Source organism: Melampsora larici-populina (genome assembly GCF_000204055.1).
Source record: "Melampsora larici-populina 98AG31 unplaced genomic scaffold MELLAscaffold_17, whole genome shotgun sequence".
In the NCBI taxonomy this organism is placed as follows: domain Eukaryota; kingdom Fungi; phylum Basidiomycota; class Pucciniomycetes; order Pucciniales; family Melampsoraceae; genus Melampsora; species Melampsora laricis-populina.
In genome coordinates this window covers 1,368,375-1,385,710 of record NW_006768781.1, presented here as the reverse complement: position 1 = coordinate 1,385,710, position 17,336 = coordinate 1,368,375, and the positions used below count along the sequence as shown (strand labels likewise).

General features: G+C 42.7%; 1 protein-coding gene across 1 annotated transcript; it reads right to left on the bottom strand.

The window, feature by feature from the left end:
• Positions 1-446: 446 nt before the first annotated feature.
• MELLADRAFT_56080 (uncharacterized protein) lies at positions 447-1,252 on the bottom strand (the record flags this gene model as incomplete). Its single annotated transcript, XM_007409771.1, has 4 exons — positions 447-611; positions 714-866; positions 957-1,145; positions 1,224-1,252. The coding sequence occupies 4 exons, from the start codon at positions 1,242-1,244 to the stop codon at positions 459-461; spliced, it is 516 nt and encodes a 171-aa protein (XP_007409833.1).
• Positions 1,253-17,336: the final 16,084 nt, after the last annotated feature.

Genomic DNA, 17,336 nt, shown 5'->3' with positions numbered 1-17,336 from the left:
CTTTTCACAGCTGCTACTCCCTTTTCCTTGCTCATGTAATATGACATCATCTTCTATAACCTTAAAAATCCCGGAAAATCCTCTTGGCAACCTTAAATTCCATCACTACCACCATTACATATGTAAACTACACGCCTAACCCTTGTTTACCAATTTCGACTTTTTCCCATTTCCTTAATAACTTCTATTTTCTCTTATCAACCACCAAGATTAAAGTGGTTGCTGACTAAAACAATGCTCCTCTTTCGTATTCCAACCCTACTAAACCCATAAACCTAATATTACTACCCTAAAAACCATTTCCAACCTGTATACCTCTATTTTCGAGTTTTTCTTATGTTTTTTTCTTTCTTTCTTTTTGTAATCTGTTTGTTAATAGTTTATACTTATCTTGATAAGTTTGTTTGAATGATAAAATGATGTAAATATTAAACTATATGTAATATAATTGATGTAATTCAAAATTCGATTTTTTTTGATTTTTTGATTGGTCTCATATTTTGATTACCACAACGTTCCTCCATGGAGGCCTTGAGCTGGCCATACTTTACCAAGACCATACATCCTGTAGGTTTATCTCCTTCCATGTCTCGAGTTAGGTACTTGTATGGCTGGATAGTTGTTGGAAAGGAAAAAAAACAAACGAGGTAGTAAGAAAGAAACAATATAAATTATATTTCTAACAAGGGTAATGAAAGAAAAGAAACGCTTACCGTGAGTATGTCCAATAAGTCCCTCATAGCTTGCCAATCTGCCACAGAGAACACTACCTCCTCAAAATACCCACCTTTCTTGCCATTCTTCTTGGGGTGACGTCTCTTAGCATGTACTTCAGTTAGATCGTCCTTCATGACTTGATCAATGAGCTGATCATGAATCAAACAGGACGTGAATCAAATTGATGTTTAAATGAATCAAAATGAAATTAAAACTAATGAAATAAAATTAGGACTCACATCGCGACAAGCCCACATCCTTTCCCAGCGCTCAGCTCTTATACCCCATCGGATCCCGTGTCCTGATAACAGGGCCTTGAGAGCTGGTAGCTTGTTTGCCTTAAGCTGGACGTTCGCTCTTGCTCGGTGTCGGTTGAAATCTGCCCGGTGACCACTTGACCGGGTCAGTTTTTTATTGACGGTGTCCATCTGAATAACATAAAGATACAAACATAAGTCAGAAACATTGGTCAGAGACATTTGAATGAGACAAAAAAATCAACTTACATCATTGGTGAGTTGTTTCATGTAAGTATCGCCAAGAAGATAAGCAGCCTTCCGGTTTTTGTAGGTTTGTGGTTCGTCTTGTTGTTCGAAGTCTTCGAAATCGGTCTCTTGATTGGAGGCAGCTTTGGACTTATTTGAATCACTACTGTGATTACTAATGATGTCATCATCATCGCCCTCATCATCATCAGTTTCAGCACTGATGGACCCAGAAGGCTCAGTCTCTTCCACTACTTCCTCATCTTCCTCGTCAATTACAGCCATCACTCCGACAGGCGGGAATCTACCTAAGGTGTCGTGTCGAACTCTTCGCGGTTTCATTCCGAGTGCATCGATACCTGCTTTGACAATCAAACCCATTTTGTGGCAGAAACACCTAATCAACATCGACTTTGGCTCCCACTGCAAGATATGGTCGGACTTATGACCTTCTTCCCGGAGCTGTCGCTGCATCTCGCGGGCCATGGTGAAGTTGTTACTTCCAGAATCTGAAACACTAGCAAGCATGTAAAATCAAAAATTTAATGTTAGCATGAAATAGCAAAGAAAAGACAAGTCAAAACGAAGAAAAATGAAATGAAATCACAAAGGAAGAACTCATCTTTTGATAGAGATTCTTCTTCTTCAATATGGCCACCATTGGCTCCGCGAGTAAGTGCCCCTGGTGATGCCATACTACAACCTTCAAACTTAGATGCCTAACCACGTACGTCCAGTCTTTCTTGATGTACGCAACTGAAGCTCCGATAAAGGCGTGTAAATTTCCCTTGACGGTCCAGACGTCTTGAATCAAACAAAATTTGCTATCTAGTTCCTGTAAAGCATCGAGATGAAACCCAAGTGTCAGATAAACAATTTGATGAAATAAATGTTTGAAGATTGAGGAAAGAAAAACAAACCTTGAGCTCCTTTTCTATAACCTGATCACGCAATGAGACATACAGATGTTTAGCCTCATCAGCGGACCATTTTCGACCAAACACGCGGGCCTCTGGGCAAAGCCAGTAGATGATTGATTTGAGGATAGGGTCTTCGATCCGTTTGAAGGGTAAAGCATGAGTAACTTGCCACACTGCAAGTAATTGATTGAGGGTCTTGTTTGAGAAAGGGGGTGGCGAGTCGACAAAGGTAGTGAGGGACGACTGATGATTTTGCCTGCGCCTTTCGGCCCGTAATTTGTCTTCGGAGGGAGGTAGCTTGCAACCTTCCTGGATAGCTTGCTGACGACGTGGGCAACCAGCTCCAGACTTACCCAGTGCCTTGTTACCATCTCGATGCGCCTTGAGGTTGGATCTTCGCGAGCTTGCGCTAACTCAAACATCCTTTTTACAATACTTACAAGGCCATGATAGTGGTGGTCCATCAAGTGGCTACAAAATTCGTTCATATCAGCTCTGAGTGATGAGATATAGATTAAAATGAAAGTTGAAATATAAAAAAACCCACGTCCTTTTTAACTGGACAATGAAAAGGCGCCCCATAGTAATCATATGGGGAATCAAATTCTTCAGTTTCCTCCTGATTCCTCTTTCTCTTCCGGATCCGCTGGTTCTCTTCGTCGGAATCTTGAGCAAAGTCCACAGAAGGAGGGCCCGATGGAACCTATCCACAGGCAGATTCACAAATCGTGTTACCTTGTGATATGTCATTGATGAAACATGTATCACAGTCCACTTACCTCAACATTTGCTTCGATTGGCGATACCCTTGAAGAAATCAGGTTCGCACCGGCAGCTCTCACTAAGCTAGTACGTTCTTGAGTAGAGGTACTGCGTGCCTAATCGAATAAAATGAAAGCCAAAGTATTAAAGACATAAATTAAAAAAGGTGACAAGCAAAAAAACGATTTTAAATCGAAATGAAGAGTGGTGAGTAACTTACGGTTGCTGAACTTGAAGGACGCGATACAGTCTTTGATCGAACTCTGACTGTATCGCGAGTGACATCATCACCTGGTAATGAGGCTGATCGTTCGCGGCCACGACGTCCTTGATTAGATTGACTAGGTGCCTAATCAAGAAAAAGAGATTTAAAAAAGAAAGGTTAAAAATGTGGAAAGAAATGTGGAAAGAAATAAAGATTGTAAATTGAAATGAAGTGCTTACGGTAGCCAAAGGACCCAAAAAAACCTTCGATCAACATCTAATTGGTTCACGAGTCAACTCATTACCAGGTAAAGAGTCCAATTGTTCGCGGCGTCGATGGACATGTCCGTCCCTGACATCTCGAACGCCACCATTGAAGTCTAGGGCCCGTCGAGAGTCGGAACTAGGAGTGATCATCCCAGCGGGACGTCTGGCTGGGGTGACTATGCGAGAAGATCGACGAGGGGGGGCACACGAGTCGTCGGTCTCGTATCCAGAAGCGACAAAAGAATCGAGTGTTGGTTGCTTGTTCAACATGACAGATTTGGATAGTAAGATATCTAACGATTTATAAGAACGGGATGATAAGGATGTGACGGTTAAAGTGATTTGATTGAGTGGTGATGGACTTGAATTGAAGGAAATAGTAGGAAAGAATGTAGAGCAGATAATTAGAAATTGGATGGATCAAAATCTTGGTGATCGATGAGGAAGAGGAAGAAAAGTGAAAAGACTTACCTTTTCAACTTGAATCGAGGTCCTGAAGGTGATCGGACCATGCTTCCAACCGGTATTGATATCATATCGATCGATATCAATATGATATCAATACAACTCGAAGTGGAGGATGGCTTGAGTGATGGTGATTTGAATGAGATGAGATCGTGGTGGAGGGTGGTATTGAGATCGTGGTGGAGGGTGGTTATGGTGTGGCGGTATTTGGTCAGTGAGCGAGGGCATATGATTAGCGGTATTGGTGGCTGACCCGGCTCTGGCACCGGGCAGCGCTGCTTGAAAAAAAGCCCCGTGTCAGCCCCAGCGAGAGGCGCTGCGCGCGAGGGTTTTGACCCCCGGGTGGCTACGGGGCAGCGCTCCGCGCTCCGCGCTGCGCAGCCCCGGGCTGCGCGTTTTCTCCTGCGCTGCGAGCCAGGCTTGGCTCCGGGAGCACAACAGCAGGTGTACTTTCACCTGGAGACTCCACATGATGAAATGTTTGAACCTCAAATAAAGTCAGATCCAACAGAGATCTGATGAAACCACCATGAGAATCAGCCTCTAAAGCGGGGTCAACCAGAATAGGTTCCTCTTGTAATTGGGCCACTCCTTGTTCAAACTCTTCAAGATCATCTGACCAGAGAAGAGCTCTGTTGATTCTACTTGTGGGTCTTCAATAACTTCAATTTCTTTGTTGGCATCATTTTTGACTGAATTGGATTTCTTGTTTGGGTTCTTGTTGCTTTTGGAAAGTTGAACTTGAAATATCATTTTGAGATTCGTGAGGGTCATCACAGCTCGCTGTTTTGTCTTTGTAGCTGACATAGCTGAAAATAGGCTTTCAACACCTGCAGCATATGCTATAATCTCAAGTAGTTTGATAGCAAACTTCTTGAGTAAACTTGTCTGTAGGGTTGTAGGCAAGTCAACCCAATAATCAATTGCAAGTGCAACTTTGTACATAAGGATCAAAAAGTTAGTAGCTGAGGTCGCCTGGAGGGTGAAAAAGATGACATACATCTCTTTGATGTACTGAAATGACCTTCGCCATTGAGATAAAGATTGGCCTGTTTGTGCCAACCCTGGGACAGTTACGCCTCTGTTGCGTGCTTCGGAGCGCGGCGTAACGGATCCATGGCCCCATAAAGTTACAAAGAAGCAGGGCAATTGTTGCTGGGCTTACAGTTAAGCTAACAAGACCCAGGATTTTCGGATTTTTTTGGACCGCTAACATCCGTACCATTAGCGCCCCGGAACTGCTAAGAAGCGGTGTAACGGCCCCGGGTTTTTTCTCCGCACTAATCCTTATTGGGCAAAGGTTTCTTGTGCTCGTCTCACCCAATCCTCAACAAGTTCGTCGCTAATATCCCAAAGAAGACAAATCAATATGATTTGGATTGTTCAAGAACATCACAAGCCAGGGGGTAAAGGGGTGGAACGGCATAAATACCACCACCTGTGTGCTTTACAAAGAGTATGTGTTTCTTTCATCCCCTTCCTCAGTTCATTTACATTTTAATTTTTCACTTACATCAGCTCTTCTCTCTTTAACATCATTAGTTAATATCACAACCATCATCCTCATTACAATCACATCCTTTCAGTTTTTCCATTGCTTATCCAACATTGACTTTGATCAATATGCCGTCCTCTTCACTTGCGTCTAAAACCCCTTCCAAAACAACTCATACTAGAAATCCAGTCATCTGCCCAGGGATGGTTCAACCATCGCCAGATAGCCGTTGAAGAATATCAATCACGTCTGACCACGAAGTTCAACTTCAGAAATCAACCAAGAAACGGAAAGGACCACCTACTGACCCTGTCAATGACGATGATCCCATCTTTGATCCTGTCGATGAAGATGATTCCAATAATGTCTCTGATACCCCCTCAGTTGTCTATGTCAAACCTGCCTGTAACAAGAGGAAACAGCCTGCTCCCAAAGCAAAGAAGACAGCACCCTTACCAGATGATATGCGTCCATTCCTACGAGGAGGAGATTAGTTTAAGTTCACTATGAACTAGTTTGTGAGAAGGTTTGATTACAAACCTTCTCCTTTGATTTTCTTATTCAATCTTAACTGAGTATAATCATTATCTACAGAAGATCCATCTCTAAGATTTATTACGACCTCCGCTTTCATACAATAAGTAACTTATAACTCTACTTATACTTACCATATTACTTACGGGGGTGTGGGGAGGGCCCTGGTAGGGGGACCCAGGCATAGTCACGAGGAAATATTCCTCTTATCCTGGGTACCCCTCCCATGGCGATTGTAATTGACCTATGGGACTTCTCTTCCCCTAAACTCACGGAGGGCAGAGCCGTGAGCCTAGCGAAGTCCCCATCCCTCTAACCTACGTGCCTTTAAAAGATCTTCTATCTCCAGCACTCTATTCGGTTAAGGTTCCCCAACCTCAAACTGATCTACCATAGATCTTACATTAAACTTTAATTAAGGTGCTCCAATTAACAACAATTTAGATTTCGGGTGTTCAATTTTAGAAGCAACTTTAAATTACCTTCATCTCACACTCTCTCGGACCATCTATTCACTTGTTGTACAAGGAATTAAAGTTCAATAACAGATCTCCCAGCTAATTAATTAGAAAATGATCATTCTAAACACCCCGGGGTCTTCAACTCCATTTCCAAACTTTACAGGGAAGTAATTTACCCCAACACCTTAAGTTGCACCCGAGAAAACCCCATCTTTCAAACTTCCACCTCCTTAATCAGTCTCAATCGATACCCTTTTCTTAAATCCTTTAGTAACTGTTTGGTTTTCTCTAATTCTCTATCTGAAAACTTCCTCAAATAAATTTTATACGCATCTGATGCCCATCTACCAATCTCTTTAATCTCCTCTCGACTCGCTCCTAAGTTCCACCTTAAAGATGCACCACCAATTCTAAAGGAATGTCCATGTAATAACTGCTTCCTTTTTGATCTTCTTTCATTCCATATTTCTCTCAGAGTCTCGATTATTTTCTTTTTACTCATTCGCTTCTTCACGCCTTCCTTCCTTAGCATAAAGATCTCATCAGATGGTTTCTTCAGACCCATCGTCTTCCATGTCTCCAGAGTCCTAACCGGGTCTAACAGTGACTGTTGCCTATCGATTACTATGTGCTGGATTTCTCCTGGAGCTGCCGTCTTCGCATTATGCAGAGCTATTCTAACCGTCGACCCATCCTCTGACCACCAGACATCTTGCCATTTCGGAACCACCTTATTAGGGTCATCCAAAACCAACTCTCCTAATCGAGCAACCCCCCAAAACGCCAGCATTGCCACAGCCAGTAACACCCAACCTTCTTCGCCTCGTTTAGGTAGTTCCTCCAACAAAATCACCATATCTGACACCAGTACTGGTGGCCTCTTCTGATCGATTTCTTTATAGCCTGATTCAATCTTCTTCGTCGCCTTCAGCAATGCCTTCACCGCTAAGTCCTCCTTATACGGGTAGTCTACTCCATGAAATACATGCCAAGCTTTTATACCCGCCAAATAAGACTTAAGCGTATTTACCCTGACCGATTCATCATCAATCACACTTTCTACGTCCCTCGTTGAAGCCCATACCACGAATCTCTTCAACACTCTAGCATCAATTGGCAATAAATCCTTCTCTTCGATTTTCTTCAGCGACGCAAAACGATGCAGTTTAACAATTCCCGAATTGTAACTCTTCAAGGTTCCGTCCACCCACGCTCCTTTAAGGTAATGCATTTTCACTTCGTCTTCCTCCGTATTATCCATTCCGTACGCATCCTTTCTAAACGTCCCAAATGGTTTTAACGTTTTCTTTCCATCGGATTCTAACTGCAATAATCTTCCTTTCTTGTCCAGTTTATTGATCGATTTTCTTGGCATTATTTTTTAATGTCACTTGCTTTAGAATTCTTAATAGGTCTTCTGGTATCTCAATCTTTATCTCGTTATACCAGAATAAATCATCATCTAGTATCCCCCGAGACAACCCATCAGCATCATTAGTTTTCGATGTTACACGTCTCGCCACAATATCACAAGCTAGGTGAGTCAATAACCGTTGTATTAGCTTCCATTCCTCATTAACTAACATATCCTTTGATTTTCGTTTCTTTACCGTTGACTGAGTAGTTGTGTTATCAGTCCAAACAACCAACGTTTTGCCTAAAGCAACCAAAACAACTCAGTTACATAATAATCTTTCTTCATCTAGAAGTAAGTTGTTTCACATACCTGCAATAGCTCTTACTTTCTCTAAGACTAACAGTCCGAGTCTAATAGCCACCGTTTCGGCCCAAGCTATAGTACGCTTCCCTTCAATCAACTCAAACGTTTGCCAACCCTTCACGAATTCAAACGAGGCCCAATTCTGTCCAATCAAAATACCTATACCGAATGATGATGAAGCATCTCCTACCCAAGATACGTCAATGGGATTCCTCTCAGGAATTAATGGTCTCGCATTAAATTCTGCTAAACATATCTTCCATTCCTGTAAGTCCACTCTTACTCCTTCCGGAATCGATCTCAACGCTGACACATTTACCCAACTTTTCAACCACCGGTAAAAGGACCTTAAGTACGCCTTCATGTGTGGAACAATATTTACTGTATGTACCAACCTGCCTAAAAAGCTTTCCACCTGCTCATACGACCATAGACCACCTGCCTTAAGAAATTCCTCAATTTGATCCCTTCTTTGCTTCAGCTTATCATCAGGCAATCGTACCGTGTGCTCCTTTCCATTCCACACAAAGCCAACATATCTTTGCTCCATTTTAAATTCAAAATTCTTAGCTGGGTTCGTTAATACTCCTAATGAATTACTTAATAACGTCACATCCTCTAATGAAACACTTTGGCCTGGTCTTTTCAGTAACATGTTACCGTCTACCCACCTGAAGATCCTGGGTAAATTAAAGATTTTCTCCATTATCAATTTCCAGACATGTGCTGGCGCTCCGAAAACCCCACAACAAGCTACTCCACCGAATCCCACTGCTAAGTCCACCCAAAGTCTACCTTCAAAATCCATTATGACTAAAAATCTTCTCTGACTCGGATGGTTAGGAAGCTGTCGAAATGCCTTCTTCCAATCAAAAATTGCAAATAACCATTCACCGGGGTTTTCCACCAAGAATCTTGCTACCACATTAAAATCATCCCAGTGAGTGTCAAAGTTATGTTTATCCACGAAGGAATTGACTGATGGAATATCTTTATCATCTTTCGGGTACGAAAGGTCATTAATTAACCTAATGGACCCATCACCATTGACCGCACTTCCCATAGGATTCGATCTGAAAAAACCAAATTTTTCGTACAACTCTTCATGCGTATACGGACCCGCCAGCCTTCCAGCTTCCGCATCACTCCTAATCGTTTTCTCAATTTGTGACTTCGCCAATAATGCCGATTTATGATTCGGGGGAGTAAACCACTTTCTATCTCCTAAGTCGTGCTGAGGAATCCCTAAACAAAATCCCTCGGTGAAACCATTAATCACATAAGGTATGTCCTTCTCTAAGCCAGCCTCCATCATTAACTCTCTCCATTCACTAATCTTCATATTACTCTTCACAGCTTGCGGCCAACTACTCTTCACCGGGATTGCTATAATCTTCCTCGTCCACAAAGGCGGGGGCTCCGGTCGTTCTTCCTCTGATTCCTCTTCACTCGACGAATTTCCTCCTATCTCTTCCGTTTGTTCCACCCCTTGTGCCTTGGGTACGACATCTTCTCTAGTCAAAGGGACAACTCTCAATTTCTCACTATTCTGTATCAAACAAAAATAACCAAAAACAAAAAAGGAATTCATATATGTTCATTACTTTTTCAACTTTAGACAATTCATCATCTCTCTCAACACATCACAAAACAAGTTAATCTTTATTTCTATGCGTACCATTTCACAAATCCAACAAACAGATACAAGAAATCCGCCAACAACAAACATTCCAAAAGAACAATTTCAACAAAGAGTTTTTCAACAAAAATGGATCGTAATCAACCAATAATAATGATTTTTACCGTCAGTAACAATTTCTTCCTTACTCATACATTCAGCATCAAGAACTATCAAACAACTAACCTATTGTTCGTATTCCCTCCTTTCGGACCAATATTACCACCCGCATTTTTGTTCTGGTAACTCTTGTAGGTGTTATTGTTATTTTGCTGGTACGATTGATTTTGATGAGTATCAGCATTACCACCGTTACCAAAATTATTCGTTTGTAACAATTGGGGGTCCATCACATGATTGTTCACTGGGTAAGAAGCAAAATGTTGTACAGGAAAGCCGGAATGTTGGCCACTGTTAAAGTGATTGTTACTCCTAAAGTTATTTGGGAATTGATTATAGAAATTACGGTTCGTCTTAAAGTTGCCATTCGTTCTTTTTCCAGCATCAAATTTTCTGATACCACCCCTTTTACCTCTAAAATTTCCAGCATTCGAGTGTGTTTGATTGCTTGACTCTCCTTGACTTGCCGCCTCCAAGACCTTTGCCAAGCTTGATGTTACTAAGCCAGTTCCAGTGTTCACTACCGGTTTTCCCGACTTAAAATTGAATCCATGTTTAGGATGTCCCGGCGCATACGGGTTATCCGTATACATCAAATCACCAGCCAGCTCCGTTTCCCATCTTACTGTTTCCACAACCTCATCATCCTTACCATCCGGCAAGTACACTACATCCTCTTCCGAAGTTCTAGGTCTAAAAATGAAGTTTCGAATAGTTAAGTGATATCTCAATGCAACCATCCAACAATTGAACTTTCTCTTCAGTTCCGTAACGATGACCTTATGTTCATCTACGTAATCTGCATACTCAGGTAATTTATATAATTCCCTCGCATACCTCGCTTCCAGGTCACACATCTCAATAAAATCACCAAACGAGAGTTGTCTCTCCATCTCCACCTCTGATATCTTCAACTTTAACTTCTTCTTCTTTGAACCAGCCTTAGTTGTGTGATAAAGATCTAAATAAGCTCTATCAAAAATCGTAATCGGAACATAGTCTTTTAACTCTTTAAACGCTTTACTCCACTCTTTCGGTAGGGAAGGCAGGTCGTGTGATTTTGGCTTCTTCTTCTTCGCTTTACTATTTGAAGAGTCACTTTCTCCATCCGATGAGGACGAAGAACCAGAAGATTTAGCATGATTCGATTTCGTAGAGGAATCTGAATCCGACGATGACGAGGAAGAAACTGGTGAGGTCCTTCTTTTCCTTTTCTTTCGTTTCTTCTTCTTCTCGCCTTCCGAGGCTTCCGAATCCTCATCATCTTCTGTTATCCTCCCCTTCCTCTGATCACTCTTGTTCTGTCCTACTCTCTCATCCCTCTTCTTCGAATCTGGTATTACCCAAAATTTCGATAACCTTCATCAGGAATGCAGATTTCTTCACTCAGATATAGGGGAAGGATTCATACTTTTGGATTTTTCCTCTTTTGAGGTCGATGACTCCAACTCCTTATTCAGCTTCTCGGTAAGTCTTTTGACCTCCTTACATGTGCCTTCATTAATTGCTTTAGATAGCTCATCCCAAATCTCCATCCTTTTCGAATGTTTGTCCTTAGGTTTCGACTTATCCGTCGCTATCACTGGTGCTTCACCCAGAAAAAATTCAAACATAACACATTCATGTTAGTTACTCCGTATCCCAACAGCACGCCCTTCAAGGGTTATCAAGCAAACTATTCTATCAGGCGCCTACGGCAGCCGGCGCTCAAGGCAGCCCTTCCTCTAATTAACGGAAGCATCCCAGTAGGTCACCCTAACTATAGGATATTGGTCAAATCTCAACAATGGACAAACCCGGCGCCTACGGCTGCCATGAAGGGTTGATTCAAAACAATTCTAAAATTAACGTACCAATTCTTTTATCTATTAGGTTTTCCGTCGCACTTGACTCCTCACCACTTCCATGATCATCCTTATTGCGCACCAGAGACTTCCTGTTAAATTTGATTCTCAAAATCTTCTTCTTCTTTTCCTCTTCTTCATTTAACCGGCTATCCTCTTCTCTACTATCCCCATTGTTAACTAGGTTACCTTCATCATCTTCTTCATCATCTTCTTCCTCAAATACCTCCTCTTCCTCCTCGTGTTGCTTTGTTTCCGGTTGATTTCCACTTTGCTGAGGCATTTCGTTTTGATGAGTTGAAGCTCCTCTTGAGGCCGCTCGCTTCGCTCTTTGTTCAGCTTGTAATCTTTCCTTTTCCACTTTCGCTTCCTTTCTCTCTTGAGCTTGCTTCGCTGCTAATTTCGAGTGATAACTTTTGTATAGAGTGAAAAATTTTTTCCCACCTTGTCCATCCACCATTCGCAACTAGAAGTAAGAAAGAGCCTTTTGCTTATAATAAAATGAAAAATTGAAAAAAGAAAAAGAAAGAAGAGCAAGAGTTGTAAACAACTCAATCGAGGGGTTGTGATACTAGAGTTAAGAAGAGGTGAGTATAAAAAGTGGAAGTGAAAATTTTCACTTTTGATATATTTCATATATCACCACTCACCTCTCGGGTACCGACCCTGCCCCAATGCTCAATGTGTCTTGTGGTCTCTAGTATCAACAACTGGCCCCGTCCTCTGTAATGGACTGCGGAATACCGTCGCAGGCTTTGGGCATTCGCCTATTACATTTCAATGTTTCTAATTGTCCACATTCTTCTTTTTCAATGATCACTAATATCTTATTGTCAAATTCACAGCACGTCTCTTCCAATGTCACCAGAGATATGTTGTGTGCAGATTCTGACAACAACGCTGACGCTGTAGACAACACTGCTCGCAAGAGGCACAAGCCAGATGAAGCGGATAACGATCCTAAGAAATTATCTCAACTCAGATGCTATTACCACCCTCCTTTCCACGGACCAAATGATGTAAGTGATCTCTTTTTCTTTTCTATGTTATTTCCTTTCTTATCTAAGTTTCCCTCCTTTTTTCTCTTATTCCTACTCTTAGGATCAATCAAACCCACCGTTATCATATGCATGCCGTTTCTGCCACTGTGGCAAATCCAACCCCGTTCGTGTCAGTTTAAGCAACTTGACAGGCAACCTTTGGTCTCACCGCGATGGATATACCGCTGTCGGCCGATCTGAAGGCTGCACTGGAAGACTCAAGGCCAAGCAAGACCCAACACTTGCAGTACCTCCTTCAGTTGCAGAGAGACGAGCCGCTGCTAATAAGAAACAACTCGGATCTCTCAATAGTTTTGTTTCCACTACCCCCGCCACCAAGTTCAACAACATCAGCTTCAACCAAATGGCTTGCACGTGGTTGATTCGACAGGCACTTCCTTGGAACCGTGTCAAAGATCCTATCCTCAGGGCAATGGTAAAGTACCTTTGCCACGATGCAAAGCTTTATGGTCGCAAGTGGGTTGCCACCGAAGCCAAACAGATGAACCAGTCCTTGAAAACAAATGTATTCAAAGAACTCAAGGTACATCATCAACTCATGATTAAAATCCTTTTGTTGACTTTTACTGAAATGGATCAATTGATTTCAGCAACTTACATCCCGATTCAATCTTGTACATGACGGCTGGACCAGCAAAGGTAACCGTCATGGTTTTATTGGGGCTTCTGTAACTTTCATCAACTTGAAATGGACCTATCATGTGTGGCATGTCGGCTTGAAGGTTGTTGCATGGCACCACCATGGTCCATGGCTGGCCGAACCAATTGTCATTCTTATGGTGAAGAACAGTATCTATCAGAAGATAAGTCTTTATTTCAAAATCATGTCCTTTCATCCATGGTTCACACATTGAAGCTGACATCTTACTTTTGAATTTCTTACATCCTCTGCCAGACCACCGACTCGGGATCAAATAACAAGACGATGGCCAAAGAGATGCATCGACAGTTCTCATTGATACCTCAGAAAGAAGGTATGAAGTATCAATGGGACCTGTCGAAGATGCATATATTTTGTTTTTGCAATAAGCTTGCGTTGATTGTCAAAGCTGGCTTAGCTGAGCTGGGTGTGAAGGCTCCACCTCCTGCTAAAGTCAAGGCAGCCGCTCAGGGGCCTTTTCCAATCATTGGAACAATCGAAGAGGAAGATGAAAATCAAGAAGGTGATCAAGCTGTGCCTGATGAAGATATGCTAGAACACGATACCGATGAACTAGAAGACTTATCACCACCGGTTCGAACCAAAGAGACCACTGCTGCTGTTGAAGATGAAGCTGAATGGGACCGGGCTGACGCTGAGGATGAAGTTACACCGGCGATTTTGTTGGAGCAAGAAGTTCTTCCAACTCATCGCCAACAATCTAATCAGTTAGACTACGTTCTGAACAAGGTAACAAACCCAATTCATCTCTATCTGTTCTATCACTAAGATTACTGACTTTGTTATTGTACATCCAGGTTGACTTTATTGTACGTAGGATCACTCATTCAGCGGCCTGGCGAAAGGAATTTGAGCGTGTGAGTGTGAAGAAAGGTTTCACTGGCTCACTTATCGCTGGATATGGGATTAGGTGGAATATAAAATATGAAAGTAGGCACAAGGCTTGGCTTGCGCAAAGTGTTAGTCCTGTTCAAATACATTATCATTGCAAGTGTTATACTGATTATAGGTATTTAATCTCCACAGGTAATCGACCAGTTGTGTAAGGAGGACCTTGACTGAGTTCTAGCAGTAGGTCGGCAACCACGTAAGAACGGGAAGCCCTATGGGTACTTCCATCAACTTGAGATCACCACATCTGAGTGGGCTCAAGTGCAAAGGATCAATGATGAGCTAGAGGTAAGTGTAATTGATCTGTACTGGATGACAACCATGCTGATCCAAACTTGTTCTATGTCTTTTCAAAACAATCATGTTTAGATCTTTCTCGCTACCACCCTCAAGATGGAAGGCGACGGGCCTACCGGGTGTATGGTGATCCCCAAATACGTCAAGCTTCAACATAAGCTGCAGGAGAAGGTCGATAAACTTGGTACTTCAGATGCAGTTTACCTGATGTTGGAGAAGATGCTCAAGAAAACTCAGGAGTACCTTGACAAGGCCCTTGGTTGCGAGAGCCTGGTCATGGCTACGATGCTTCATCCCCTTTTTTGCCACAAGTTCTTTGTCAAGTGGTTCAATGGGAAGTTGGGATCAATCCCTATGAAGGCTGAATCAATGTTACATCAAATCTACGCCCCATACGAATCATCTTCACCTTGTCAAAGATCGGGCAATCAAGCAAACTCTGGCACAAGTTCAAACCCATCTGCAGACCGCACCAAGATGTTTCACGATGACACTGATTCAGACAAAGAACCAGAAGAATCAATTGAAAATTCTTTGGAGAATTATTTAAGGATGTCAGATAAGATGCGTAGTTCTGATTACAATCTGGTTGACCCAAAGGCGGGTCTTGAGTGGTGGTTGGTAAGCAATATTCACTCTACCTTGTAGCTTCATTGATATACACTAAGATACTTTCTTGTGGTCTAGCGTCATGAAAAGGATTACCGCATCCTTGCCATCATGGCACACAATTATTTGGCAACCACTGGGTCTTCATGCGCGGCCAAACAAATCTTCTCATGTGCGGCTGACGTCTGTGCCAGCAATCGAGGTAGTCTCCTTGTGCGCACTATTGAAGCTCTGGTCTCAAGCCGTCTATGCTTGAGAGAAGGCGTGGCCCGTGGTGTCAAATTTGCGGAACTGGCAGCCCTGTTTAAACTACTCGGTGTAACACTGGATTGACGTGGTGGCAACTATAATTTCTTACTCACTGAATATTATGCTATGCCTTTTGTTCTTACATTTACTACATACTTATATGCTATGCCACTTTGTTATTTCTCTTATTTTACTTTTTATTTACTTATACTAAAGATAAGCCCTTACAAACAATACAACTGTTAATTTTTAGCTACATTCCATATGTATGCCTTGCTGGTTTTGGCACTGTAACGCTGCTGCGTTGCTGCCTGTTAACTTGGGTTAACGGGTGCTACAAATGGCGCTGTAGCTCCTGCTGCGTTGCTGTAGCGCGGCGGCGGGGAGCTGAGCTACCAATGGTTGAGAACCCTGTTGCTTGTTTCCGGAGTTGCGCTACAGGTGTAATGGAGCAACATTACAAAAAACACACATTAACGCGGCGCTGCGTAGCTGGCGCAGGGTTGCGTGCAATATACAGCCGCTTCAACAAAGATTGATTTTCTTTGAAAATCTTGCCAATGTGCAAAACCCGGGTTTTGTCCCTTACTTGTTTTGTCTCTCCGCTGATTGAAAAAATACAGAAAAGAATAAACCTGTAATCAAGTTTTGTCTCTGGATTTAGCCGCTGCGGGGACAACTTTCTCCAAAAAAAAAGTTGTCAACCTTTCTTGAAACGGCTGTATTTGAATATTTATGGCATTCAAACCTGTGCAAGAAATTTGCAATTTTTGTGAGAGTTCTGTGCAAGTTCTTTTAACATCTTGCATAGAACTTGCACGGAACTTGCAGACTTAAGACTTACAGCTGTTCTCAAAATTTGTGTCATGGTGCGTTTTTTTTTGTTTTTTTTTCTGCAAATACAGCCAATACAGGCCTGTATGGCCGCCGTGAAAACCGAACTGTGATCACTAGGTTAACCTAGGTTAACGTAGGTAAACCCGTTCCAATACCCTGGATGGAATGTATCGCCTCCCATCCACCCATCCCCTGTTCATCACCGATTCAGTCGTATCCCGCCACTCCATCCAATTTCCCACCTGCCGCCACCCTAACCGCTGCCTGATCACTCCCAAAGTATGTATGCACGTCTTACCTGTCCACAGCTCCACACTCCATTGCTGAATTGCTTTCTTTCCGTAATTGCAGACATGGCAAGAGTTCCACGAGTTTGACCTCGACCTGGCAAATACGATGCTGGCATCAAGGTTTTGGCGATCCAGTACCTCTGTGAAGGCAAGACTATAGATCAAACCCAAAGGCTGTTGAAATCCCCAGTGAGCCCCCGCACGATTTCACGATGGCACTCTCTGTACCAAAGAACGGCTTGTGTGGTTCGCAACCCTGACGAATACGAGGCCCTTGGGAGGAACGTGATCATGACCGACGAGGATCGGGACTTCATGTTGGAACTCCTTGATGGTAACCCAGGTTTATACTTGGACGAGTATAGACACTCTGTCTACCGACACACTGGAACCTGGATATCGATTGCCACCATCGCCCGAGATCTCAAGGATCGACTCAACCTTACGATAAAAACCGCTCGCACTGTTCATCCCTTGCAAAGTCCCTCTAAGCGAGCTCGCTTTTTACATACAATCGTAGGTTTGAACCCTAACATGCTAGTTTTTTTGGGTAAGTCACAATTTACCTTGTAGATTCCATTGAATTGTCCCAGTTGACAATTTCTTTTGATTTGGGTTGCAGACGAGTGCGCCATCCAGGAGCGGTTACTCAAGAGAAAGTTTGGCCGCGCGCTGCAAGGCCATCGTACCAAAAGGATTCCCACCACTTGGGGTGGGAAACGTTTCTCTCTTCTACCTGCGATCTTCAAGGGAGGTCTCTTGGCAGTGG